At 38.5% G+C, this 26083-nt stretch overlaps 2 protein-coding genes across 9 annotated transcripts in view; one reads left to right on the top strand and one right to left on the bottom strand.

Moving 5' to 3' along the window:
- Positions 1–18040, top strand: part of HEXB (hexosaminidase subunit beta) — a 29578-nt gene extending 11538 nt beyond the window's left edge. For 2 of the 6 annotated variants that reach the window (XM_075488488.1, XM_075488493.1), the window contains 6 exons: positions 357–443; positions 1037–1109; positions 1739–1913; positions 2732–2822; positions 3039–3143; positions 6050–6408. In XM_075488488.1, coding sequence (XP_075344603.1) covers positions 357–443; positions 1037–1109; positions 1739–1913; positions 2732–2822; positions 3039–3143; positions 6050–6113 — 595 coding nt within the window. In that variant the 3' untranslated portion in view covers positions 6114–6408. Of the gene's footprint in view, positions 1–356; positions 444–1036; positions 1110–1738; positions 1914–2731; positions 2823–3038; positions 3144–6049; positions 6409–7823; positions 7951–12194; positions 12352–17919 lie in introns of those variants that run through there. The other 4 variants (XM_075488492.1, XM_075488490.1, XM_075488489.1 and 1 more) reach the window with 4 other exon arrangements.
- GFM2 (GTP dependent ribosome recycling factor mitochondrial 2) lies at positions 6387–26056 on the bottom strand. Of its 3 annotated transcripts, none has more exons than XM_075488486.1 (21): positions 25947–26056; positions 25186–25275; positions 24468–24552; positions 22568–22613; positions 21465–21562; positions 20294–20419; positions 19804–19892; positions 18496–18584; positions 18188–18248; positions 17907–18092; positions 14972–15052; positions 14058–14206; positions 13392–13532; positions 13211–13310; positions 12210–12399; positions 10808–10884; positions 10165–10303; positions 9827–10012; positions 8267–8382; positions 7835–8017; positions 6387–7306 (listed from the first exon to the last, which is right to left on the bottom strand). In XM_075488486.1, the coding sequence occupies exons 2-21, from the start codon at positions 25246–25248 to the stop codon at positions 7178–7180; spliced, it is 2334 nt and encodes a 777-aa protein (XP_075344601.1). In that variant the 5' UTR covers positions 25249–25275; positions 25947–26056; the 3' UTR covers positions 6387–7177. The 3 variants fall into 3 exon arrangements, with proteins under 3 accessions (XP_075344601.1, XP_075344600.1, XP_075344602.1); XM_075488485.1 differs by having other exon boundaries at positions 25913–26039; XM_075488487.1 differs by lacking the exons at positions 22568–22613; positions 24468–24552; positions 25186–25275; positions 25947–26056 and adding an exon at positions 21647–21745.
- Between the last annotated feature and the right edge of the window lie 27 nt (positions 26057–26083).

Below are 26083 nucleotides of genomic sequence, written 5' to 3'. Positions count from 1 at the left end.
TATTATGGCTGCTCAGTTTCCAGACCTGCTGGCAACCTTCCCACAAAGTCGCAGAGAAGCCAGGAACCCCAGAGCTCTTAGGAGCTTGAGGGAGCCTGCCAGAGACTGCTTCAGAACAGGGACTCCAGTAGTTCTACCAGACAAGCAGGACTATTGGCTTTATTTCAAATCAGGATGAAACTGTTCCAAAATACATAAATCATGTTAGCCTGCCACTTCTGCTCTGTTGTGCATTCCACGCTACGGTGTGCCTAAGGCATCAGCTAGTGTGCTGTTGTGCATAGGTGGAAATGGTTGGGAAATCTGGTTTAAAACAAAATTATTTTTCTCTTTCACTTGTTTTGTTGTTATTTAAGGAAATCTAACCCTGAAGTGAAAGAGTTCATGAAGAAGCAAGGATTTGGCACGGACTATGCTAAACTGGAATCTTACTATATTCAGAAGTATGTTGTTTTTTTAATTCTTGCTCAGCTTTTCACAGTCACTATCTGAGGGTGGTGTTGAGGTGCAGATACTGAAGCTGATTTAGGTTAGCCTATATTGCTTTCAAAAATTGCCATGTATTGGGGACTACCCACTTTTATTTTAATACACTGAATGTAAAGTTCACAGCTTTAAAATGTGGGACACAACAAGGACGTAGGCTAGTTCTACACACACTCTGAATGTATTGGGTATCTTAAACTAGGTATCTGCTGTAATGTCAGCCCACAGGGTGGGGAGGAAAAGTCCTAAGGTTTTTGCAGCCATTTATTTCTCTCATTCTTAAATAACATGGATTTAGACACCTGTATGAGTTGCTGGTAGTTCTGAACATCAGTTCGTGTTATTGCATGTGCATATCCTTTTATGTGGGAGAACATCCTCTTCGAGGCATAGCACTGAAGGCCAAACCCAGAAAAACCTGGTTTTTCTTGGTCCCCTATGCAGTGCTGGGAAAGACCTGATGTGCCTTAGGGTAGAAAACATTGCTAATTCCTGTGTCTGTACTGATCTCATTCAAGTTCACAAACATGATCTTATTTCTAAATTCTAGGATTTTGGACATTGTTTCCTCCTATAACAAAGGATACATGGTCTGGCAAGAAGTGTTTGATAACAAAGTGCAGGTAAGATGGGAAATAAGTAAGATGCTCTTGCATAACAGCACAATATTGTGGGAGGCTTCCAAAGTAGACTAAGTAGTTACATTTGTGTCTCTTAAGAGTTCAGGAAAGTCTGCTGACTTTAGCAAGTCTTCCCAGGTGTGGGGCCTGCCTTGAAATTATCACTTATTGAACACGTAAAATAGATGGAACAGGAACACCAGCACTGAAGTGCTTTCTAAAGGGGAACACAGATAATATAAATGCTTTAGAGCATCAGAGTGAAGGGTAGGGAAGTTTCTATGAGTTTCAATATTTTTTTCTTTCTCGCATAACTGTGTGTCTGGTCTGGTAACACCACGTGTTCAGCTTTTCAGAGCTGGTCAGTAACTGGTGCATGTAGGAACCCTCTTAAGGCATTAACTGTCTATAGTAAACCTAGTCTTTACTCTAGTGTGAACTCGGTTTAAAACCAGCGAAGAGCTAATCAGCTTTAGGCTGGGGAGAGACAGGGGATGACAAAAGGTAGCTTCCAAAATGTTCCACTTCAAAACAAAATACCCAGTTTTGAAATCCATCATCATTTTTCCTGATAACAGCAGTTAATATTGTCTTTAATGGTTTTGGTTTTGTTTTGTTTTTCCCTCTTCTAGCTGAAACCAGACACTGTAGTTCAAGTGTGGATGGAAAACAACTATGCTCATGAACTGAGCAGTGTTACTGGAGCTGGGTTCACTGCTATCCTGGCAGCTCCCTGGTACTTAGACTACATTAGTTATGGGCAAGACTGGAAGAAATACTACAGCGTTGAACCGCTTAACTTCCCTGGTTTGTTACTTTTTTTAATATGCATGTTCTGTGCATGAAAGTCTTTGGTTCATAGTAAGGTGTAAATGGAAAGAGTAAGGCTATTTAGAGTGGTCATGCAGTCACCATGATCTGATACACTTTAATCAAAGGACTTTAATGTCAACTAGAACTCTGGAAAATTCTCAAATAAAAATGCAACTTTCCACTTCTTGCAGGGAAAAGTGTTACCTTCCTCAAGCATCTGGCACTGGTGCTTGTGTGAGACAGGATGCTGGACTAGGTGGACAGATGCATCATGCATTAGGGGCAGAGTTGTGCAAAATGGCTGTTGGTAGACGGACACTGAATTCATATGTTAGCAAGCTTCTAGAGTGTTAGACTGTTCTAGAAAAAGACATGTTCTCTCCCTCTGGCTAAAGCTGATACAAACATCTTATGCTTTTCCTGGGGCTTTCATTTTGCCAAGGAGCTGACTAGGGAGCACATCTGACTTCGTAGCTTTTTCAAGGAATGTTCTGTGTGTGATAGAATGAACAGTATCAATCAGGACTGAAATCTCTGAAGAATGTCAGAAGGCAGAGGAATGTCTTCAGAAGGTAAAAGGCAAAATCCTTTCCGACAGAGAAGGGAAATGGGTTCTCTGGGCAAATGGCCTGGTGGTTCTCGCATTCGGACAACAAGACTACAAAGACATTAAGCTAGTGCTCAGCATAGATATTTTATATGATAAAACAAACAACTGAACATCAATCCTTTCTCAGTATTGGAAAACGAAATTGTTGATGATGCCCATCTTCTGGGCAAATAGAAATTCTAACTTTCTGCTTTGAATTCAGGATCTGAAAAACAGAAAAAGCTTTTAATAGGTGGAGAAGCCTGCCTGTGGGGGGAATTTGTGGATGCTACTAACCTCACACCAAGATTATGGTATGAACTGCTTTATCATTATATTTTAGAAAGCCTGCTACAAGAAGCATTAATTAATCCAACAAGACTGTATGTTACTGGTACCAGTGCTCTGTGCAGCGCACTGAGCAGCTATAAAAATTGATGCTTCTGGATATATAAGACCTGGTATTAAAAACTTTAATCCATTCTTGGTTAAAGACCATACCTACTCTAAAACTCAGTATACCTTTACAGGCCTCGAGCAAGTGCTGTAGGGGAAAGACTCTGGAGCAGCAGGAATGTGACCAACTTGCAGGATGCCTATAAAAGACTGACTAATCATCGATGCCGCATGCTCCGGTAAGATTAATAGCTATAGTAAAGCTTGGTTCTCATGCCTTATAACCAATGGAGTTCAAGTACAGGCCTGAACTGCTGGCCTGGAAATGAAGGGAGGAGAGCTAGCAGTCTAATCTGACTATGAAAATGTTATCGCATGTGTTTTTGTATCCACAGATAGATGAAGAACAGATACACTAAGACAGGAATCCTAGAGTTTTGCAACTAACATTTTCAGAACTCATTATCTTTCTTCAGTGAAATACTAGAACTCATGTATGTCTCTTTCCTCTAAAGGAAAAACTAACAGCATGACTAACTTATTTCAGACAAAAAGGATATTAAAGGGTATGTGGGAAGAGTACACAGACAGGAGGAAAAAGCAGACTTTTAAAAAAAAGTTGCTAACTATTTATTACAAATAATGAACTGCAGCAGGCAATTGGGTGGAGCTGTTTGCATGAGAGGTGAACTTGAGCGAGCTATTCTTTCAGTTACTGCCTTAGTGTAGGGACTGAAAGGGGTGGATAAAGAGTCCCTGATAAATTCTAATTCACTTATGACTACTGTAAACAAAGTCAGTTCATAACATTCTTCTCTACAGTTCTTTCCTAAAAGGTACCTAGACAAGTTACTGGTTAATTATTGCTAGTGCTGTCTTTGTTTATCTGCAGTTGTAGAAATGAGTGATTTCTAGGCCTTAAGTTCCCAATTTGACTCCATTTTTAAAAGTATACAGTCAGAGCCTTTGAGGTTTTCCCAAATGCTGCTGCAAAGTTGGACTGCAGAAAGAATGCAACATGCCATTTAATTTCTCTACAAAAGTTTATGACAAGTCATTGAAAATCCCAGCAGTGTGAAGAACTATTTCAAGGTAGATACAAACCAGCTTTTTAGAGAACAAGATACAATGGCAGTTACAGTCAGCACTTAAGTACTCTGCTCATGCTCCTGTAGATGTCTTAGCATGATTATCTGTTAGAATCTCTGACTTTCAGCTTACAGTATAAACTAGCTCTTCAATTAATCAAGTTGAGTGACTGAAAGACTCTTAGGTTTTGACTTGTTGGGTTTATTTAAAGCTGGCTTAAAATGATGCTATAGGAAAACAGCTATAGTTAAATTGTGTTATCTCCCTCAGTCATGAGAAAAATAGATACATTAAGAGAGTTAACAGATACATGTTAAAAACAAGGTTAAAGGGTTTTAAACTTATGTCCCATCACTTAACAATGGTGTGTCTCTTGATGGGGCTCAGAACACACTGATTACAACTGAACAGTGAAGTGTACAGTGGCTGTACCTCTAGCTCTAGGATTAGGGTTTTACAGTGAACCAAGCCATGCTGTTCCTCAACCTGGTTAACTATTGCTGCATGTCCATCATCCTTAATGCTGGCACTTGTATTGCTGTATAGGGAGCCATTCCAGATAACTGCAGCTGCTCTGGTAGTGCTAGCATGAGAGATGCAGAATGCAGGGGCAGACTAAGGATGACTCCCTGTACTTGTTGCTTACTTTTTCCTTAAACTACTTTCTGGTGCTAAAACTGCTTTGCTGGCATATACACTTATGGTGAACAATTCCTGTTATAAACAGACTACCTTAATAAAAGGACATGTCCTCCTGAAAATGATTCCTTTTATATAGGCTTTGAACCAGAAAAACAGTAGAGAAACCATTCCCTTTCCACTGATGAAAGGGAATTCCTTGGAGCTGCAGTTCTGTTGCCTTTTGTGTATACAGGGCTTCCTTAGCACTGTGTGTACTCAAAGAGCTGATTTAATCAGTCAGGCTCTTCTAAAGTTTTAGAGCATCGGCAAAGGACTATGTCCCTACTAACACTTTTATACATGGTATATACAGACCATGGCAGTTGTAGCAGGCCAAGGAGCCTTTCCAAGTAGAATGAACAGCTCTGGCTTGCTCTGCAGCTGTGTACCAGGGAGTGAGGGAATGGGTAGGTAGAACTTTGTAACAGCTAGATCATGGTCACTGGAAGAACAGTAGCTCTGCCTATCCAAGGCTCAGGCCACTGCTGTTGAAATAGTACTATGAAAGCAGTAGCTGCTCTTCAGATCCAAACTCAGCTTCCTCTAGGATACAACAGCCCAAATCGCAGAGAAATAGCAATGAGAGAGGGGAAACAAAAAAGTGGGCGTATATTCCAGAGACCTAGACAACAACCCTGTCTTTTACGAAGAGTAGGTCTTGCTTAGGGGCAAGCAATAGTTCAGCTGAGCTATTTCATTATTCAGTTTCTTCCATTGCAGCTCTCAAGTGCAATTTAAACACCAGTATATATTATCTTACAAATCACTGTAGCAGTACTATGTAGCTCTTAAATATCCAAGAAGTGGACTTTTGACTACAATACTTTAATTCTGAAACATCTTTTTATACTGTCTTACTGCACCATTATAAGCTACAGGGGTTGATTTGTTTTTAAAGCCACATGAGAACAGAATATTTTATTATAGTGTTGCTGGAAAAAATCCTGTTTACTAAAACTGGCTCCCCCCCAAATGAATGAAAATTATATAATTAGAGCTGCATATGAAGGAAACAGTAGGGTTGGGGGGAATGTGCAAGTGTTAACTGAGTCATTTTCACATTCTTATGACTTCTATCCAATAAAAGCAATAGATTTTGTAGAGCATTGAGACAACTAGCCCCTGAATTTAAGCTTTTCAACCTGTTTTCTAATATCCTCATACATCTGATTGAAACAGAGAACTGTACTTACCTGAAGTACAATCAACAGTAGAATAGGACCCTTTTTTACTCCCTAAATAGGCCACCTGTTATTTCTTGGAAGTAGTCTTGTTTACACAAAGATTAAAATAAAGTGCCAGTATGTCTCTTCCTGCCTACACAACCAGCCAGTCATTTGATTATAATAATACAAATTCCACTTTATTTTAACAGCCGTGGCATAGCAGCTGAACCTGTGTTTGTTGGATACTGTGCCCATGAAGCAAGAGGGCAGTAACTGCTGCAAAGACTTCTAGTCAACAACCTGAAGTGCCTCTGGGGTATGAATATATGTACATGCAGTTTGATATTTGAACAAAGACTTAAAATTTTCACATTTAAAATAAAGTTATTTGACATTCTTCTTGGAGTAAAAATGATGGGTTTTAGCTTTCATTAGAAATAGGGATTTGTCACTGTGAAATCCTGAAACTTGATACCATGGAGTTACCAATTCCAGTTTCCTTACATTCTAAAGCTGAGGGAAAATAAAACTAAGACACTATTTAAATAAAGAGCAAACTATCTTTTTATTTCCAAGTATCTTATTATTTGCCACTTTTCTGTATAATCAGATAATTGCAAATCAGAACCATTACAGCTTAAATCACTCATTCCTAAAGGGCAAAAAAAAATCCTCCCTCAACATATTCCAAGGTGGAATCACTGTCCTGGGAGAACTCTGCCTTTCTTGTATTTTTTTTGCACAGATCTTACTCAATTTGCAGAAGCATCATTCCACTTATTTACTTCAGGTAGAAGTTACACCCAGTCCTGAACTCTGGTTTCAACTGGTATCTAACAACATGGGAAGTAATACTTAGTTGTACAGTTTAGAAAGCTTATTAACCACATTCTTTTATTCAGCTGAAAACAAATCAAGATACAGACTGCCACAACTGTAAAGTTATTTCATTTATAGACATAAACTTCACAAACTTTACTTACTAAAGTAAGAAAGAATCCTAATGGCACATTAAGGTGCACTTTGTGCTCATTTCTATGAAGAGGATTCGCATCACTTATGGCAGATATCTGTAAGATAAGAATTTGTAAAGCAGCAAATTGTGGTTGCATCTCTGGCTCAGCTGCTTTGCAATGACAAGGTTGTGCCAGAAGAACACAGTCTCGTGAACGTTCCCTTGGACAGTTAAAAGCACAGGCTGCTCATACAGCTGCTAATTCATCATTTACCACAACCAGTTGGTCCCAGAAGAACATCCTGGTGTACATAAATAGGCTCCTGAAGATACTTAACAGGGAGGGTAGAAAATATCTGTATTGTTCTACAGAGTAAAGCGATCACACCAACCCCATCCTCCTCTGAAGCAGCGCATTTTGCTCTTGACTGTTCAGGGCTTGATAACTGGCAAGCTCCAAAGTGAAGGTTGCTGAGCCTGATGTTAGTGAACGCAAAACTGTTGAGTAACCCTAGATAAAGTGCAGAACACATGTCACTCAATTTAGGATAAAGGGAAGATAAGTTAGCACAGAAACCAGTTTAGGTCACAGAGAGAGAGACAGAGTATACTGCAACATACTAGTAAGTATACTGTACTAGTATACTAGTACTAGTATACTAGTACAGTATACTGCAACATACTAGTAAGTTAATTTTTTAATATTACTGTATTAAAAGTGCAATACATGCATAAGTCAACCTAATAATACACTTTTTAAAAAACTATTCTCTGTAAAACCTATTTTAGCAATATTTACTACTTCTCTGACTTTGTTCCAGTTGAAAACATGCTGGTTTAACAATCTGAATCAGGCACAAAAACACCACTAGATTTGTGGACATGTGCTTTGGACCTTCAATAATTGAAATACAGTAAAATACATCCATTCCAAACTTATTCATCCATAACAACAGGAAAAGTGGACTGAAGCCTAATCATTTTTAAGCATATAAAAAAAGATCAAATGTGCATTTTACCATTAATAGGATTCACATACCATCATTTCTGCTAGTGGAACAGCAGCAACTACAACTCTGTTATCTTGACGACTCTGGATTTCCTGAATGCTGCCTCTCCGCTGTGCAAGGTCAGCAAGTGCTGCACTGAGATGATCTTCACTTACTGTGATTTCTAGGTTCATCAGGGGCTCCAGTATTTGTATACCAGCTTTTTTCAAAGCCTACATGGAAGGGAAGGAGAGTTATGTTGACTCTTGGTGGGGTTTTTTTTTTTTTTAGAAAATTGACATAGTAACTACATACATAAGCTAACACTGCCTCTCAAATTCTCTACTTCCAAAAGCTATAAAGTCCCCAATGAGGGCATTACACTGTCAGAGAAGAACAATTACCAGATATTGATACACATGTACTTTCCCAGTAGTGTATCATGCTACTGTGTTCTATGGCAGCTTACAGTTCCACTGTACCTTTTGCATGCAACGGGAGACACAGGCTGATATCATCGTGTGGGAGGTGTCAGGGTGCACTGTCAGTGATTGCACTGTCACATCTATATCCTGAACTGGGAATCCAAGCAAAGGTCCTAAGAAAAAAAAAAATTAAAGAAAAAGAAAAAAGTACATTTGTTTTTCACAATATTAAGACACATGCAAAAAAGTTTCAGGATTAATTTGGAGCTTCTCACTTTCCCCTCTCCTTCTACTTCCTCCCTCCAGTAGTTATTACTGGTCTTGTTCCTCCTTTTGTGATTTGGGACCTAGCTTTGCCAAAAGAGACAAAGGAATGCAGACTCATACTTTCTTACTCTCTTTACGAAAGTACAGATAATTTTCAGAACCAGAAGTTCCCAAGTGTGCTCATCCATACAACCGTTCCCCAAAATGAAGTTATTTATGAATACATTGTAATACCTAAATCTTGTCTATTGAAACAAGACCTCATTGAAAAAGTAGTGAAACTTTTTGTTTAAGCAGAAGCCAGAATATCTTTTATATTTTCCTTTTCAACACAATGCAATCACAGCAAAGCCTGATAGTAACCCACTACCAAAACTGCAGGGTTAACTCAATTCCATGAGGGATGAGCCATGTCTAGTGTCCTACGTACATCATCTCCCTCCAACACAGGACTCTCAACCAGATCAAAAACTGTATTAGACTGGGTGGGAGGCCTGAACCACATCTGAGAAAAACAAACATACCAGGTTTTTTTCTACAGAGAACATGGCCAGATCTTTTTTTTTTTTTTTTTTTTTTAAGCACTTAATGGCATGAATTTTAGGCTGGAGACAACACAGTTCTGAAGTGTCTTCAAGGAGCATGAAGAAGGCACACAGTTAGGACTCATTCCACAGCCAGAGATGAGAGATGCTTTCCAACTCAAGAAAGCAACATGGAAAAAACACCTCATGCTGCTACTTCTAGAGTAATTCTCATTTATCAATCCACTGCCTGTTAATTTTACTGTAAGGGAGAGTTCTTTGGCCACAAGACATTAAATACTTCTTATTTTTAATCAAACATAAAGGACGCTTTTAGTCCTTTAGAAAGCCTATCCTTTGCAGTTACGTAAGGCTTTTTACTGTATACTGTCATGGATTTAACATATTCAAAAAAATCAAAAACACCCATCAATAACTCTAATAGAAGTGTGGTATGTACATGCTGGCCTCCGAAACCACTTCTGTCACATCACTGTGGTTTACATTATGTCATCAAGTAAACACCTTATCTCTTATACCATACTGAAAAGCAAAACCAAAGGCACCCCAAGCTCACTGTTGAGTGACTGAGAAGAAATCAGCCTTAAAACCAAAGGCATGCTGACTTCCATTCCTGGCATAGGGAAAGGAGTGTTTGGCAATTTTTTTAGTTAAGGAAAATTTAAGCATTTTGCTTTGCATCTAATGTGAATAGGTACTATCTTTTAATTTTCAAGCCACCAAGGAGTTTTTCCCTCCTAGAAACATTTTAAATTGCTTCTTACAGAAATATTAGACCAGTATAGTTGTATAGCACTTCCTGTACCTTGAATGCACGAATTCATGATTCCATTTTCTATAGCTCCTTGGAGTTCTTTAGGTAGCACTTCAATGACACTCGCAGCATACTCGATGATGGGTTTTGTTGTTGCTCTCTCCCCTAACCTGGGCCTCACCTCTAACTCTGCAGTTACAAAGTGTCGTTTATCTCCTACTGTTTTATCCAATATATCTGCAGGGGGGTGGGGAAAAAAAAAAGTGAAACAACTATTTGGAAAAAACCCTAATACATAAAATTCATCTGAAAGTTACTCATAAGATCATTTAAAGTAAATCAAGCTACAAAACCAGAAAGAAGATGTTCCTTCCATTCACTCATTTCACCTGTAGCTTGGGCAGCATTTAGGATGGTTTCTCTGTATGCTATTTGAAGAGGTCCCAAATAAGTCTCAATTCCATATTCACGTTTGATTCGGTCATGAATGATCTCTATGTGTAGTTCTCCCATGCCACAAAGAATAGTCTAGTAAGAAGAAAGTTAAGACAGAAGAGGAAAAACATGCAAAACTCAGGTTTTAATACAAACTGTTTAAGCAAGAACTTGCGCGCTCTTAACAGTCTCTTAGAAATATTTCAAATTCTAAGGAGCCTAAAGAGAAAACAGGACTGCTTTAGGTCACCTGACTTAAACACCATATAAATGAGAGGGTAATTACCACTACCGTGACCACTATAAAAAAGGTCATCTTACATTATCTTAAAGACTATGTAATTTAAACTTTTTAAAATACAGAACTGTCAAAAACATGCAGAGCATAGGATGACTTCCTCTACTCTGTAAAGCACAAGTGCACAAAGCTCCATTTTAGTTTGATGCACAGAACTTTGTACATATATGATATGAACATTTACAGAGTCTTTTTTATTCAAGAAAATCTTAATATGCAAATGAACCAACTGAAGGGTGGTCTTGACAGTTCTAAAATAAAACTTGATTATAAGGTGAGCAACAGAAGATTCATCTTACTTGTCCCGTGTCAGGATCTAGCTTCACTTTTAAACTCGGATCTTCACGCTGAAGGCAGCTCAATGCATTATCCAAGTCTGTACATAAATATCAAACATTGTCTCTAAAGATACTTCAGTAATTTGAGAATCACTGTGAATGTTTAAACATCACTTTCCTCATAAGGTCAAATCTTATTCCCAGAAGGAATCAAAAGGACCCTAGAGAAGCACTGATTTTGGCAAATAAAGTCAACTCAAATTACAAGCAACTTGCCACTTCTGATTCTCTCCCACAAATTAACTGCATGCTACACAGTGCTTTAATTTAATTATTAAAAATACTATTTTCAGAGCGATATTTTGTACTTGTATGAAGACAGAATGGAACCTGTAAGTGCTTCATCAAGTCAGTATAAAGTACTGCTCCCTCTTTACAGATAAGAAAAATTGTCAACTAACTCTTATATGATTTGCCTAAATATTTCAAGATGAGTTCAACAGGAAAAGGTTCAAATGCAAATTATTTTTTTCTGATTCCCCATTATCTTCAGTGCTGAGGAAAGCAGCTACAGATAGATAAACTTTTTCTCTCTCTTACGGTCTTTGGAAAAAACCCAAAAAAACAATACCCCCCCCAACAAAACATCCAAACCCCCCCAAAATAGGAACACCTTACAACCCAGTGGCCCAGCCTGCAGACATAGTGCTCCGAATCTGGTTCTACCTTGCTCCATTCCATCGTACTACACCGGTACCTGTCCTTCCTCCCCTTCACACCCAACCAAGCTCAGCTTTGTTGAAATGAAGATACAGAGTTTAAAGTATGTATTTCCAAAAAGAGTCAAATGGGAACCAAGTTCTCTGGTACAGATTCTTGGGAAACACAGCAAGATTACAGGTCACACTGCATGTGTGAGCCCTAACTAGACACACAGAAGCCTTTGTAAGCAAAGACTTTACACCACAGAGTAAAACTGCAGGTGCTGACTGAAAAAAACCCATGTTTCAAGGTTATTTGTACTCAGGACACTATGTACAGCACACCAGCATGTCAGCAGCAAAACTAAGCATGACAGTAGGAAATTAAAGTGCCTCTATCTCTTCTTTCAAAATGAAGAACTACTACTTTTCTAGACACAAAAACTAGAAAAGTATTACTACTAGTACTGCTTGACGTAGGAATAGCAAAGGATACTGACAACCACAATCGAAAATATATCATGTGTGCAAAACACCAAAGAGAGCCTTATTAGATCACTGATTGATAAATTTGTGCAACTCGCTCATGTTAACCAGGTGTGCATGGATTTGGGACAGCATTGTTCCTTACATAGGAGAATATAGTTATGCTTGAATACCTCATTTGTAGAATATCCAGTTTGTAGAATATCTTATCATATTCTTAGGTAGCTTTGTTGTACCTTGTTGTTTGGCCATTGAAGGAGGTTCAATTGTACAGAAGAAGACGGGGTCAGGGATCTCAACACCTGCCAGCAGAAGGCTCTCTACGTCACTGGTAGACACCTTCTCTCTCCCAGCATCCCTTCCAGCTCGGCGTGCTGCAGCTACTGCTGAAGCTTTTGATGATACTAGGGTATCTCCAGTGGCGCTCTATAGATCACCCAGTGACCCACAAGGAGAGGATGGGATATGAAAAAAAAAAAAAAAAAAAAAGAAAAACCCAAAAAACCAAAACCAGAAACCCTGACCATGTCTCTTCCTCAACACCTCCTGTGCTAAACTCCATTTATTTACTTATTTATGAACAATTACTGTAACTTCTCTCTTCAAATAACTAAAATGATCTGGAAAAATTGTGCTCAAATTTAGCCTAACATTTCTTTGTCCAGTTCATTGCATTTTAAATCTAATGTACCAGTCGAGATATAAAGCCACAAAGAACAGTATTGGTAAATGAGAATTTGCTTATGCATGCCAAAGTTGATTACATTTTAGAAAATCTGTGCAAATGAGATCTATGCAGCCTGTTCAGACAATAAAGCACTGAATTAGTAAACTAATAGAAGCGAGCATGAAACAAACTTACTTGAGCTTAAGTTAAACTGTTGCTTTTGGGTAACTTACTTGGAACATCACCCTCTTTCCCCATAGGAGGTCTCTCCATGGCATTACATTGTATTTTAAGAGTTACAATATATATACAAGCTCAGAACACTACACTAAAATACACCTTCAGTTTTCAGTCCTTTCCATGTAATCAGCACTGCATCTCCCAGTTCAATTACTGACATTTGTACATTGTAATATTTCATTTTAGGAGGAAGTACATGTACATATACTTCAAATAAAGCAAGTTTACATATGTCACAACAATCAAGACCACGTCTGAGATACAATACCATAGAAGTAGAAAGCACACGAGTGAAACAAGGCCCCTTACAGAATCAGTATTTTCCATTACCTGTTTTAACCCAACAGTAAGAGCAATATTGCCAGGCATTAGTGATGGTATTTCAATTTGCTGATCAGCAAAGGGCAGGAGCAGCCGGCTCATTCTCTCCCTGAAAATGAAGTTCTCGAATTACTCAGGACTTTAACAGACATTCCAATGCTACACTAAACCACACCTCTATCTTACTCACGTGCAACTTTTGTTAATATTATATACAGCTGATTGAGGTTTCAGTGAACCTGAGTAAACACGAACAAAAACTAGTGGTCCACGACATTTATCATGGAGAACTTTAAACGCTAGGGCACACAGGTCATCCTTGTACCATTGTCTGCAAAATAAAAAGCACAACAAAAAGCTTACTTGTAGGATTAATCCACTGAAACTCACATTTACCTGAATTTCCACTCATTTAAGAAGGAATATGTTTCTTATTGTAATATTAATGGAAGCAGATTTTTAAAAAACATAATTTATACCAAAAAATATTAACCTAAGCAGTTCCAGCTCCAGTAGGATATGTAAGATGTCATGTGACTCAGCCAATACTAAAGATGATCCCTAGACCCTAATTTTGTAAAATGGCAATATCCTCAGATTAAAAATAGACTTCGAACTCTAAAGTGCAAGTTTGACAACTGGAGATAAATGCATAGAATTCCAGTTGCACTGACCGAAGCAGATTCAGTACTCAAGTGTATTTTTACGTCTGCACATCTCTACTGTTATTTAATACCTAAAAACAGTAAACATTTTTAAAGATATGAATGCTTTATTGATATTTTTCATTTTCTCCTTTTATGCTTTCCTACTTATTTTTCCTTTTTCCTGACCCTCCTTTTCTCCTTGTACTTACAGAAACTCATATGAACGCTCATTAGGTGCAGGCAAGTACATTGTAATAGCATCCAGTAATGGCTGCACTCCTTTGTTCTTCAGTGCACTGCCACAGAGTACAGGTACTGCTTTCTGAGCTAGCGTGACTCTACGGATAGCTGACCGTAACTGCAAAAAAGAATTATTTTCTGTTAACATATGAACTACAATTTAGCCTTAAATTGCATTCCAGCCATCAGATATTGCTAACAAATCCCCAAAAGTTAAGAAGTATGTTTGCAAATATAACATCACTCATCCAAACCCCTTTCACTGCTTTTAATGAGCTCCAAACCATAAACCCAAATGTTTAGATGATAAAACAGAAGACACTGCTTTTAAGATTTCTAAACATTTCATGCAGATCTGCAGCTGTTCTTGTTCTTTTTCTAACAGTTCTTTAAATTCAGAATGTTGTGCCTCACCACTTTCAACAGGCAGTGTCTGAAGATCCAAGCAATTCATAGCGGTTGAGATGCTACATTTTTTAGCAAGAATCAGCAGCTCAGACACAAACTGCACTGACTCTACCTGGAAATTCCATTCACCTTTCCCTAAATGCTTTCACAGCAGCCTAGCTTTCAAAAAAAACCTTCCTGAACAAACGTACCCTACTTTCCAAGTTGTGTCTGGCATGTCTGAGAATCATAGTTAGTGCATTATCGTATAAAATTCATACTAAGCTTGAATATACTTTATTCAAGTACTGTAAATTCATAGTATTGTAATTCACAGTACTGTACATTCACAAAAAAAGCTGGTGTGATTTCTTTTGTTGATAAAATGTACATCTGCAAAATCATAATCTGCATGTGCCAAAGGAAAAAAAACCCCAGCCCTTCAGAATAACAGCTAGCAAAAACTTGTCTATAATTCATGAAATGTAAAAATTACCTTGTCAGCTGGTATTAAATCAAAATTTTCACTATATTCTCCTAGAATCAGTTCAGCAAATTCATCATCCAGATCTGCAACCTTCAACAGAATAGTTCTTTATTATTTGACTATATAGCAGTTAGTCAAATCTTAGTTATTTAGGAAATATAGCTAAACAGAGCAGGAACAAAGCCTTTAAAGACATCAGAGATCATGAACTCAAGCCACAGAAAATTATGGGAATAGAAGTTTCAAGAAAGGACAAAGGTAAAAAAAAAAAATCAAGTCATAAAGCTGCTGTCAGGTAAAACATCAGTGGAGAGAGAATGCTTGTACTTCTCCCTGAAACAGAAAAAGCCTACAACTGTACAGTGACAGCCACGAAGGGTATAATTGAATGTTTGAGATCTGCAAACAAGGCAAAGTCTGACGTAAGCAGCAAGTAACCTTTGCGAGCCAACAGATACACAGCTGGAAAAAACAGACAAGCCTTCAGGGCATTTTGACCTTCTTCATGACAAAGGCCTGTAGGTCCAAGAGCTCACCTGTGTTTTCAAACTGTACCACTTAGCTTGCCAAATAAATTAACTACTCTTTAAACCCTGTCTCACATATACCCTTGCACTGTCACAGACTCGGGACACCCTAAGTGCTGGAGGGCACTTTGCCCCCTCTAGTGGCTACGACAGCAATTGACCAAATACTGAAATGAATCATTGATAAGCAATCAGAAGTCTAATCAAGCTAATAGTTAAAACATGAGAGATAAAGCAAAGCGTTCTTTTAATTCAGTGAAAGCAAAGTGTGCAAGATGGCTGGTATTCGAACTACTACATTTTACAGTGTTTCTGATAAGGAGTATTAATAGGATAGAAAGCATATTAAAAAAATATTTTATGAACAAAAGGTTATCTCAATTATCACGCTCCTGGTCCACGCCTTCCTGCTTGAGAAAGGGCCCAGAAACCATAGGAAAAAAATCCCAACACTGTTCTTACAAAGCTTTCTATCTGACAACACATTTCTTAAGATAAGAGGATGAGTAATAACATCCCCATTTAAAACCTGGAAATTTTGAAAGACAGACTGTGCATGCGTTTTACTGAACTCAGAGCAATATAAAATGGTTCTCTTCAATTCTGATGTTTCAGAGGAAACTGAAAGCCTAGCATCATCTGTTTATGCACTTGCACAATGTTATTCGAAGTTGTATGGAGGGTAGCCCTTCCAGCAAAACGGATTGATATCCGAGATAAACATAATTGTTAACCTCCCATATTTTTGCTTACAAAAGTATGCATGCAAATGTAATCACTACTATACTTTTAAGTTGTATAAAAGCAAATCGAATTTAAACCAAAAAAACCCAAACCCAACTTTTTACCTGGAGGAAAGACTTGCTTAGAGTCTCTCAAGTACAACCAACTCTTCCAACCAACTTTATATAATATAATTATATAAATTACACAAAATAATGTGGGACCTTAAAATGCCAGCTGAGGGGAGAAGGCAAACACTCTGGACAAACTATTTCAAATGTTCTGCACTGCTCAACAGCCAAATTATTCTTTTACTTCCATTAATTCTTCCACACTTCACCCCTCCTAAACTGTCAACTGTGCAAAACCTGGTATCAAGTAGATCAAGTTTCTACTATCTTTCTTAGCTTCGCAGTATGACAATTTATGTTAAAGAAATATTTATACTGTTCTTTTCTCATCTCTCCCATGGACTTTTTGGATGTATCTGGAACAAGATTTAAGGTGGGATTCAACTGCCTCTAACATAGTATTTAGCGCCATTTTGACTAGCCTGCAACATCCCATCCAGCTTCTAGCTGCCACTCCAGAAGGGTATGGATGTCCTGTAGGTTCTGGGTCATATCTGCCAGGCCTCGTGTGAATGTCCCAAGTATCTTTTGGCACCTAAGGCAGTACAAGATGCCATGTTAGCCAACTGAATGCTAAACCTGGTGTCTGCTTTCTTCAGTACCCTATTTATAAAGCAGGGAGTATTTTCCATTTTACGCACGTATTGTACAGCCAGGGAGTCCAACTCTCCATATTCAGCATGTTTTGCCATCACGTATTAACGTTTCACATGTTCATTAAGCGTCTTTGACAGATGGTAAGGAAGTGAAGAAAACTTGAAATTAGTTCAATGAGGACAAATGCAGAATCTTGCACCTGGGACAAAACAAATCTGATACAGAGTGGGGATTAAGTAGCTAGGAAACAGCTCTGCAGAAGTCAACCTGAGGGTCCTGCTGGACAAGTGAGCATGACTCAGCAGTGTCCCCTTCCAGTGACAAAGGCTAACAGTGTACCGGACTGTGTCAGCAAGAGCATAGCCAGTGGATGAGGGCAAGTGAGTAGTACCCTCTACCCTGCACTTGTGAAGCTGCATCTAAAACACCGTCTACTTTTAGGTTCCCCAGCACAAAAGAGACTGACAAACTGTGAGAAGTCCAGTGGAAAACCACTAAGGTGGCTGGAGGGCAGCTGGAGGCCCAGAGAGATGGGTTTGTCTAACTCGGAGAGGCTACGGGAGGATGCAAATGCTGTCTCTTACTACTTGAAATGGTGGTGGTGGTGGGCCTGTGTCAGGGGAAACAGCCAGATTCTTTCCAGAGGTACACAAGGAAATGACAAGCAGTGCTGTTGGAGGTTGCAACATGGTAAATTCCCCTTGGACAAAAAGAAATAGTGTTTCACTACAAGGATGATCAAGCACTGGGACAGGCTGCCTAGACAGACTGTAATCTCCATCCTTAGAGGCTTCAAAACTCAACTGAACAAGGCCTGAGCAACTTAATCTAATGCTGAAGTTAGCCCTGCTTTGAGCAGGTCACTGCACCAGACACCTCCAGAGTCACCTCCACCTTTCAGCCTATTTTTTCTACTGTTCTAAATAACGGTTTTAAATATATTATGTATTTACTTTAGCACTTTACTTGTTCTATTAAGGTATTTCTGGCATCCTGGACTTCTTGGAACAGGTTGGGATCATCAGCCTCCAACAGCAGCTTTTGCTCAAAATTTTTTCCATCATCCAAATCAGAAGTAGGTTTCCAAATTATTTGTTCCTTAGTCACAACATCAGCCAGTCCTCTGAAGGTCTTGGCTTCCCCAATGGGCAACTGTGAATAGAATGGAGATTTTACACAGCTGCAAAAAATTAAGAAAGGAGTTCCATTTGAAAGAAAGCAAATAAACATTTAATTTCTAAGCTTACCTGTAAAAGCAAAGGTTTTGTCTTCAACTTTTGTTTGATACTCTCAACAGCGTATGTAAAACTATATAAAAAAACAGATACTAAGTTACACAAAACTTAATGACATAGTAAAATAGGTTTACCATTCCTTATTTAGTGCAAAAATTACTCCTACAATTACACAAAAATATGCATCTGCATAATCAAAGATGTATATAGTAAGTATTAACATAATTGGCTTGCTCTACGCTTAACAGAAAAACTTCAACTTGATTAGATACATTCTCTTAAAAGGTTTTTAGCAATGATTAAAATAACTGCCTAAATACCTTGCCCTGTTTTTGTCCATCTTGTTCAAAAAGCAAATTCGTGGTATCTGATGTTTGTCTGCTTGCCTCCACACTGTCAGAGTTTGAGCCTAAAACAAAAGACAAAATGGAAACATTAGTGCTGATACCTGAACTACACTCCCCAATACTGCTGAGGGATCGAGTTCAGAGTACAGAAGGGAACTGTGCTAATGCGTTGCAACAATCCCAATCCCATGTCTAGCAGCACAGATGAACTCCACAAGCAGCTTTGTCTCATCTCGTCTCTCAGCTGTTGTCATTCCCCCTCCTTCACTAAGGGCACACAGGCATATGGGCAAGGGAACGTGGAGAGAAACTAAGCATTACAGGGGATATATATGGAAAAAAACTCAGTAATGTAGAGACATAAGACTTTACTGCCAAGTTACTTAAGCACACATGGGCACGCATTTCTGTGGCTACACATACAACACTATAAACTACTGTGGTTTTGCTAGTAATCTGTGTACTGCTGAGCTATTTATGATACACATTTCTATTTGAAAGGTAAAACAGGTATATATGAAAATCAGTTCAGATTCAGAAACAGTCTCTTACCAATACAGGGAAATAATGCAAGAACTTCCTACACAGTTTTAGAAAAAATACAAGCAGATCTAATTTTTTTGTTGTTGGGGGTGGGGGCTGTTGCTCCGTTCAGGTTCATATATGATGGCACCTAAATGCTTTCCAATAGCAAGTTAAATAATGTGATTCACACTGACCAAGAGTTCTCTCATCCCTCATCTAGGAAAAAGGTATATCCTGTGGAACACAGTGATTTCACAACATGTAACTTTTCTACGGGATTGAACTACTCGAAACATCTCATGCTATAAAGTAAAATTCCAGCCTGCCTCCACCTTTTCTGCACTATGCCCCAAAGAACAGGTCAAATAGGCCACGGAGGAGGGAGAAATTCTGGCTCAAAATTACCCATTTTCTACATGAAATCTGAAAACACAAAATGAACACATTTCTTTCCACTGGTGGAGCCAGCCAGAAGCATTCACCTCAATCAATGTTTGTAAAGGACAGCAACAAAACACCCCCCCCCCCCGCCAACTTTAATGGGAATCCCACTTATTTGCCCCTTATTACCATGGAAATTCCTGTACACTACAGGACTTGAAATTAAACGTTCAGCTTCCTGAAGCTGAATTTTGATCAAAGCATCGAAAGAGATAATACAGAGCAACATCTCTGTACTATTATTATTATCTCAGTCTGATTTAAGTCATTAGACATTTTTTTTTTTAATTAAATTTTTTAATTTGTTATTTTTACCTCAACACCAGCTGAAGCATCAAACACTGCTACTGCTCCATCCAGGACTCTCAAGCAACGCTCAACTTCCACTGTAAAGTCCACATGACCTAAAAAACAATCTTCCTTTTATACCATCATAATTCAAACACACAACATCAACAAGTCATCACTTTTTTTTTTTTTTTCTAAAATCATGTCAAAACAACCTTGTCTTCACTTGCAGAGAAATACACCCATCAGTCCTTGAAACACTCAAGATTGTCACATCGCAATCCCAGAACTGAGAGCAATTTTGTGTGGAAATGTCTGAGCTCACTTCAAACAAGGTAGATTAGGCACCAGCAAACAATACTTAGCCAAAGCTAAACAGAGCTCAGTATAGGTCTTTTTACTGATGCAATTAAACCAATTAAATATTGCACCATATTTAAAACGAAGACTTACATTCTACAACACCCCACCTTACCTACTCGCCCCTAATAATGCGAGTACTGCTGAAGCGCAGTACCTGGGGTGTCGATCAGATTGATTCTGTAGTCCTTCCAGTCAAATGTAACAGCAGCAGACTGAATGGTAATACCACGTTCTCGCTCTTGTACCATAAAATCTGTCACTGTGTCCCCATCATCAACATCTGTGAACAAGAAGCAGGATTACAGTTGGGTAGGTAAATAATTCAAAAGCTGGAATTGTCTTGGAATACAGATGCTGAGAGAGATTTGGAAATACTGTCCAATTTTATGTACGTATAAGCTATGAAAACTAGCCTTTTTCAGAAAATGATAATGCCAGCTAATTTACCCAGGCTCCCTTTCCAGGGAACAAATGCTCTGCAACTCAAAGACAAGCAATTCCAACAACCTTTTCATTGTTCTTAATCCTAGTAACACCACAAGAAACTTAAAAACCAAAGCAAAGTTCAAAATCATGAATAAAATACAGTTTTAAAAAACCTGGCTGCACTCATTGTATGGAATGTGACTGACATTTTAAAATTTAGTAATTAAAAGGTAATTAAGTTAAAACTAAACTTAAAAAAAACCAACAAAACCCAAAACAAACAAACAAGAGGTTGGGTTTTGCTTGTGTTTTGTTTTTAATTTTTAATAAAAAGAGAAGCAGTTCCACAATTTTAAACATGCAGGCAACGAAGTTCAACCGCTCCACAAGCCCAACATCTTCTACCAATCTCATACACAATGAGAACAGGGAATTAAATTTAAAAGGTCAAAAAGTAGGACAAATGGAGGCTGCTGTGACCCCTTCAAACTTGACGAATTCTGTGAGAGTTGTTGAAGTAAGGAATCCTTCCTGTGCTATGGCTTTCAAAAGAATGGTTATATTTTGTTAATCTGGTTTCTTTACAGGTCAAAAGAGAACTGAAAAAACAGCTTTACCAGAACAGCCAATGATCAACAAGTAAAACAAGGAGAACTTCTAATTAAATGTTAAAACAAATCATAATGCACTAAAAGAAAAACATGAACCTATGATCTCTCAAAGTACAACTGCCTTAGAACGTAATGGAATATGCATTAAAATTTCATTATATTGCAGCACAACTTTGGAACAACTGGCTTCCACGCCAAGTATTCCAACAGCAACCTCTAACTGCATTGCATATTTTTGTATACTATTAAATGTCTCAAAGCTACTGAAATACAAAAAGTATTTCTAACCTCCAAGTGTTCTTATGTATCCAGAATAATACAGCATTCTCTCTGTTGTCGTAGTTTTCCCTGCGTCAATGTGGGCCATAATGCCAATGTTTCGGATTCTGCATAAAGCAAAAACATTGCTTTTACTGTGGTAATTTTTTTATTCAGTGATATGGTTATTTGCATAAACAATTAATACTCACTGAGAATAGCATAACAGATGAGTAACGTTTTTCTTCTGTTGCTTATTTGATACAGCGTACATTCTGATACTGAAGTACATTAGTATTAAAATGGTGACTTTTTTTCAGATCAGTAGTACTCAAGAGTTTTGGAACAGGTTTCCATGCTCCACTTCAGGGAAAGGCCACTTCTTGGCCTCATCCTCACCCATCTGCCCTCCACACAGACAGAAGGAGCCGCTCCACCCTCTTGTCCATCCAAATCCCTAACCCCTGGTGCCTGAAACCACCCATTGTATATATACCCTTTCTGCCCCAAATCTAGCATCCAAGTTCCCATGAAATTGTCCTTGATTCTGTTCAGCCAAGTCCTCCTTTCCAAAGTACCTCACCAGTAGCTTCCAAAACTGCTTCACTAGCTCTGCGCATCACAGGCTTGCGATCAGCCCCCATATTCACCATTAACGCTAGCTGAATTGGCCTTCGGGACAGAAGTAATCTTCCAAGGAAACTTGTTCCCCAAGCCATTCCGTTGGCAACTCAGCCCCTAATTACCTTGTCCTCGTTACTAAGGCCTCATCTAACACGGCTGAGTACTCCCATGAACACAAAGCATACAGCCCTGCCCACAGCAGTGGTCTAGTTGCCAAGAAATCCCTTCCCCCTCGTTCAGCTCCCAGTAGCCACCGCAGATTTGGAGCTTCCCTAAGAGCTCAGTTTTGGTTCTGATGATGTGAACAAGAGACAGTCCAAGACCTCTCTGACACCAAAACTGTTCTACATTGAAATGTCCGAAGGGTAAAAGTAAGCAAGTACTAACTTTGACTTAGAACATGCACATGAATTATGCATGTGACGGGCACAGCAACAACCCATGACTTTTTATCACATCAATTGCTCTGATTGTCAGTGACATCCGAAAAATAAGCTAGCATGACGTACCTGGATATATGAGGATTAATGACAGAACGTAGAGACTTAACATCTCCTGGAGACAAACAAAACAAAACAACAATTTGTAACACTGACCCCAATGTAGAAATGATAGATTTTAACAAAATTAAATATACTTAAGAAATTCCTAAAAAGCTTATATATAAAAAAAAAATTCAGAGCCACAACTCATGACAATCTGTAGTCTTTACCACCTCAAATTTCTAAAGACATGTACTTAATTATCAATAAATCTCTCTTAAAAAAAGAGAAATTCTTCAAAACACTTATAATTTAGAAACAATAGGAAAAAGCCAACACAGAAAAGTATCATCAGCACAGTAAAATCTTACTCTGGAGAAGCAATAACAAAACATGCCACAGTTCAAGACAACTGTAATGCTGATAATCATCTGAACTGGCTATTAGATAACAAATTTCAAAAGTCATTTCTCCTTTAAACACTGAAGCTAAACAGCATAATTCTGAGGGAGAAAATGTAAACTGACCTAGGTTAAGAAAACATGGGACTGAGGAATTTTAAATCCATATTTTCTTGAAAGATATTTCCTCTCTCACACCCATTTAGTTGGAAAATAAGCTGTCAAGCTAAATTTTTATGAAACTAATCCATAATTCAGTTACTCAAGCCATTTAAGTTGTGTTTCAGGAACTCACTTTCCTAGTACTTTAGTTTATCTTTGATAGGCCAAACAGAATTCAACAATATTTAAACTAACATTCGTTTACCATCTACAGATCATCCCTCTTATCAGAGAGACATTAAAGAGGCATCTTACAGGTTAACATCTCGATGAGGAGAAAGACTGATCTTGGGAGAAGCAAGGGAGCAGGCTGGAAATTCACCAACACCCACCAATATCACACACACACATCCCCCCCCAAATAAAAACTCCAACTAACACTGCCTTTTTCCCTCCAGTTTCTAAAACAAACCACAAAATAACACATTAGTATGTTTGAGATTTCTTGTTTGTCTAAGTCACAACATATTCTTGTGTATGGAATGAAGCTCTGCCTCCATGTGACACACTGAGGTCTTTACCACAGCAAAACTGGGGACAAATACAGTAGCCAGCAAGGATGTTGCATAGACAACTACACAGAAACAGTGATCTGTAGCAACAGAGACTGTAGTGACATTAGCAACTGAGAAGAGTAAGTCACCTTCTCAGGTACATGACTCCAGGTTAAAGACTTTTGCTAAGATTCACTGTGTAGTGCTGAATCCATTAATATTTTTTTTTAAAGGAGTTGGTTACCCACCAGTTACCAATATTTTCTTCCCGTCTCCATCTTGATGTAGAAAAAGCGTCCCTGACTCCCAACACTACCTTTTATCAATCAATTTCCATTCAATCTCAGCTACTCAAAAACCAGCAAAAATTCCTTTTAACTGAAATTTTATTTTCCAAGTATCTTATTTTTACTCTCTTTTATCCTGAGTCTGCAAAGAAAATACACTAATGATAACTTAAAACTTCTATTTAATCAGATTCCTGTCTTTCACCCCTTGTCCAACATGCTAGCTATCATCAGTTACTTGATAACCAATTAATACTTCAGGCAACTGGACAGGGGTTCCAGCATGCTTCACAACTGACCTGACTCCTTACACATCTGTATCTTTTCTTTTTCTTATTTTCCAAAGGCTTTATACCATACATCTACTGAGAAAAAAGCAGCAATACAAAATACTTCTTCTCAGTCCTTGAACCTTTTAACTGCTCTGTTTGTACCTCATACACCAAATTCTAGAAATAATGACCAAAAGAATACAATAAAACAGAATACAATAAATACAATAAAGAATACAATAAATTTAGAAAATATTCTTACTCATTTTTAGAGCAATCCCTACTATTAAGAAAACAATTTAAACTTATACCTGGTGGAGAACTGTAGTTTCTTAGACTGCAGTTTTGCTGTGTCACACTTATGACTTTCATTTTTGTCTTCCTGAAATACACAAGCTTAAAAGGAAAAAAAAAAATCTTGTGGAATATTTATCATTATAAATAATTACTTTGTAGGTAGATTTTTGCCAGCTGTAGAAAACTAAACTCAAAAAAATATCTACAGGAACTGATACTGTTGTTAGATATTTATATAAGCTCAAGATACCAGCTATTTGGAAGCAGAAGCGTGAAGATGGTAGCACTGAGGTTTAAACCAAGTCCAACCCCAATATTATTTGAAGTCCAGTAAAAATCCATGATAGCATCAAAACATGTTGTCGGTAGCCACAATATTTTAAATATCTAATTATTAAACATCTAATTAGTAAACATTAGTACATCTAATTATTTGTGTAAATAATATAAATTTAACAATAACAAATGTTAGGTAATCAAAATCACAGATCTACATTTAATTTTTCTGTAAATCACATTTAATTTTTCTGTAAACTAAAAAAGTTTACAGAAAAACTACAAATTAAACTTTCACATTCTGACTTATGTGAAGTCCCATGCCAACATGAAATTATGCATTCTGTTTAGATACCAATTTTTAAAGGAAAGACCAAGAAAAAAAACTTTACTCAGGGGTACCCGCTTATTTCTTTTGCTTACAGAGAAAGTATCAGAATTTGGGAAAAACTTTACCTTATTGCACAAACTTGATGACTTCAACACATTCACTGAAAATTTTGTCATAATTCTCAACATTCTGGCTCTCGTCTCTAGAGCTGTTCCCTGCCAAGGTAAGAAAACATGGTACAAAACGTTTATGACAGGAAACAGGTAACTATACTACTTCCACATAAATCAATCATGAAATGTAATTGTTTTTCAAGTTAGATCGGGTTACTGTTTTTCAGGTTACTGCTTTGCAGGTTAAATCGGTGCCAGATCCGTAAAAATAACGTTATTAAGCCTTAAAAATGTAGCACAAATGCATGCCCACAAACACTAAACGTATTTCTCAAAGCAATTCGCAAACAGCAATAAAAGAAAATACTAAATACTCCGAGCTTTTAAGCATCGCCAAAACCACTGCGACACAAAGCCCCAGTGCGGAAGCTTCAAAAGCGTTCCTCGCTGGCTGCTGCTTATTTAAGGAGACACCAGCATCCAGCTCCAGCGACGTTACGCTTCGCGGTAAGAGTTTCACGATAAAGGGCAAGAAGCTTGCACGCAGGCCCACTTCCACCCCATCATCTTACGAGCCAAACACCAGTCTTCTCGAGCCGCCGCTGCGCTTTGCTGAGCAGGACAGCGCGACGGGAGCGCTGCCCTCACGCTGCCCTCACACTGCCCGTTACAAGCCCACCCAGCCGAGCCCCGCTGGCGCTCCGCACCCCGACGCTGCCCTGCCTGCCGTGTTACGAACCGCTGGGACGCTGCTCCGTCGGCCCCCGCGTTACCTTCTGCCTCCGGATGAAGAGCCTTAACAAGGCCAAGCCTGGGCCGGCGCCGCGGGCCCGGCCGGTACAGTCGCCATACCGCCGGAAGGCGCGCTCCTTCTTCCTTTCCCCGCCAGCCCCGCCACCTAGCTGCCGTT

This window comes from Mycteria americana, chromosome Z (genome assembly GCF_035582795.1).
Source record: "Mycteria americana isolate JAX WOST 10 ecotype Jacksonville Zoo and Gardens chromosome Z, USCA_MyAme_1.0, whole genome shotgun sequence".
Taxonomy (NCBI): Eukaryota; Metazoa; Chordata; class Aves; order Ciconiiformes; family Ciconiidae; genus Mycteria; species Mycteria americana.
The sequence above is the reverse complement of the archived record's forward strand: the minus strand, read 5'-3'. Positions and strand labels throughout refer to the sequence as shown.

Bases quoted from the DNA above. Each gene is read 5' to 3' on its own strand.
- GFM2 (XM_075488486.1), bottom strand. From the start codon at position 25,248: ATGTTGAGAATTATGACAAAATTTTCAGTGAATGTGTTGAAGTCATCA. The intron at 18,093-18,187 runs GTAAGCTTAGAA...TTCTATTCACAG, and splicing joins CAAAACCTTTGCTTTTACAG to TTGCCCATTGGGGAAGCCAA. The intron at 12,400-13,210 runs GTAATGGAAAAT...GGTGATCTATAG, and splicing joins TTACTGTTGGGTTAAAACAG to AGCGCCACTGGAGATACCCT.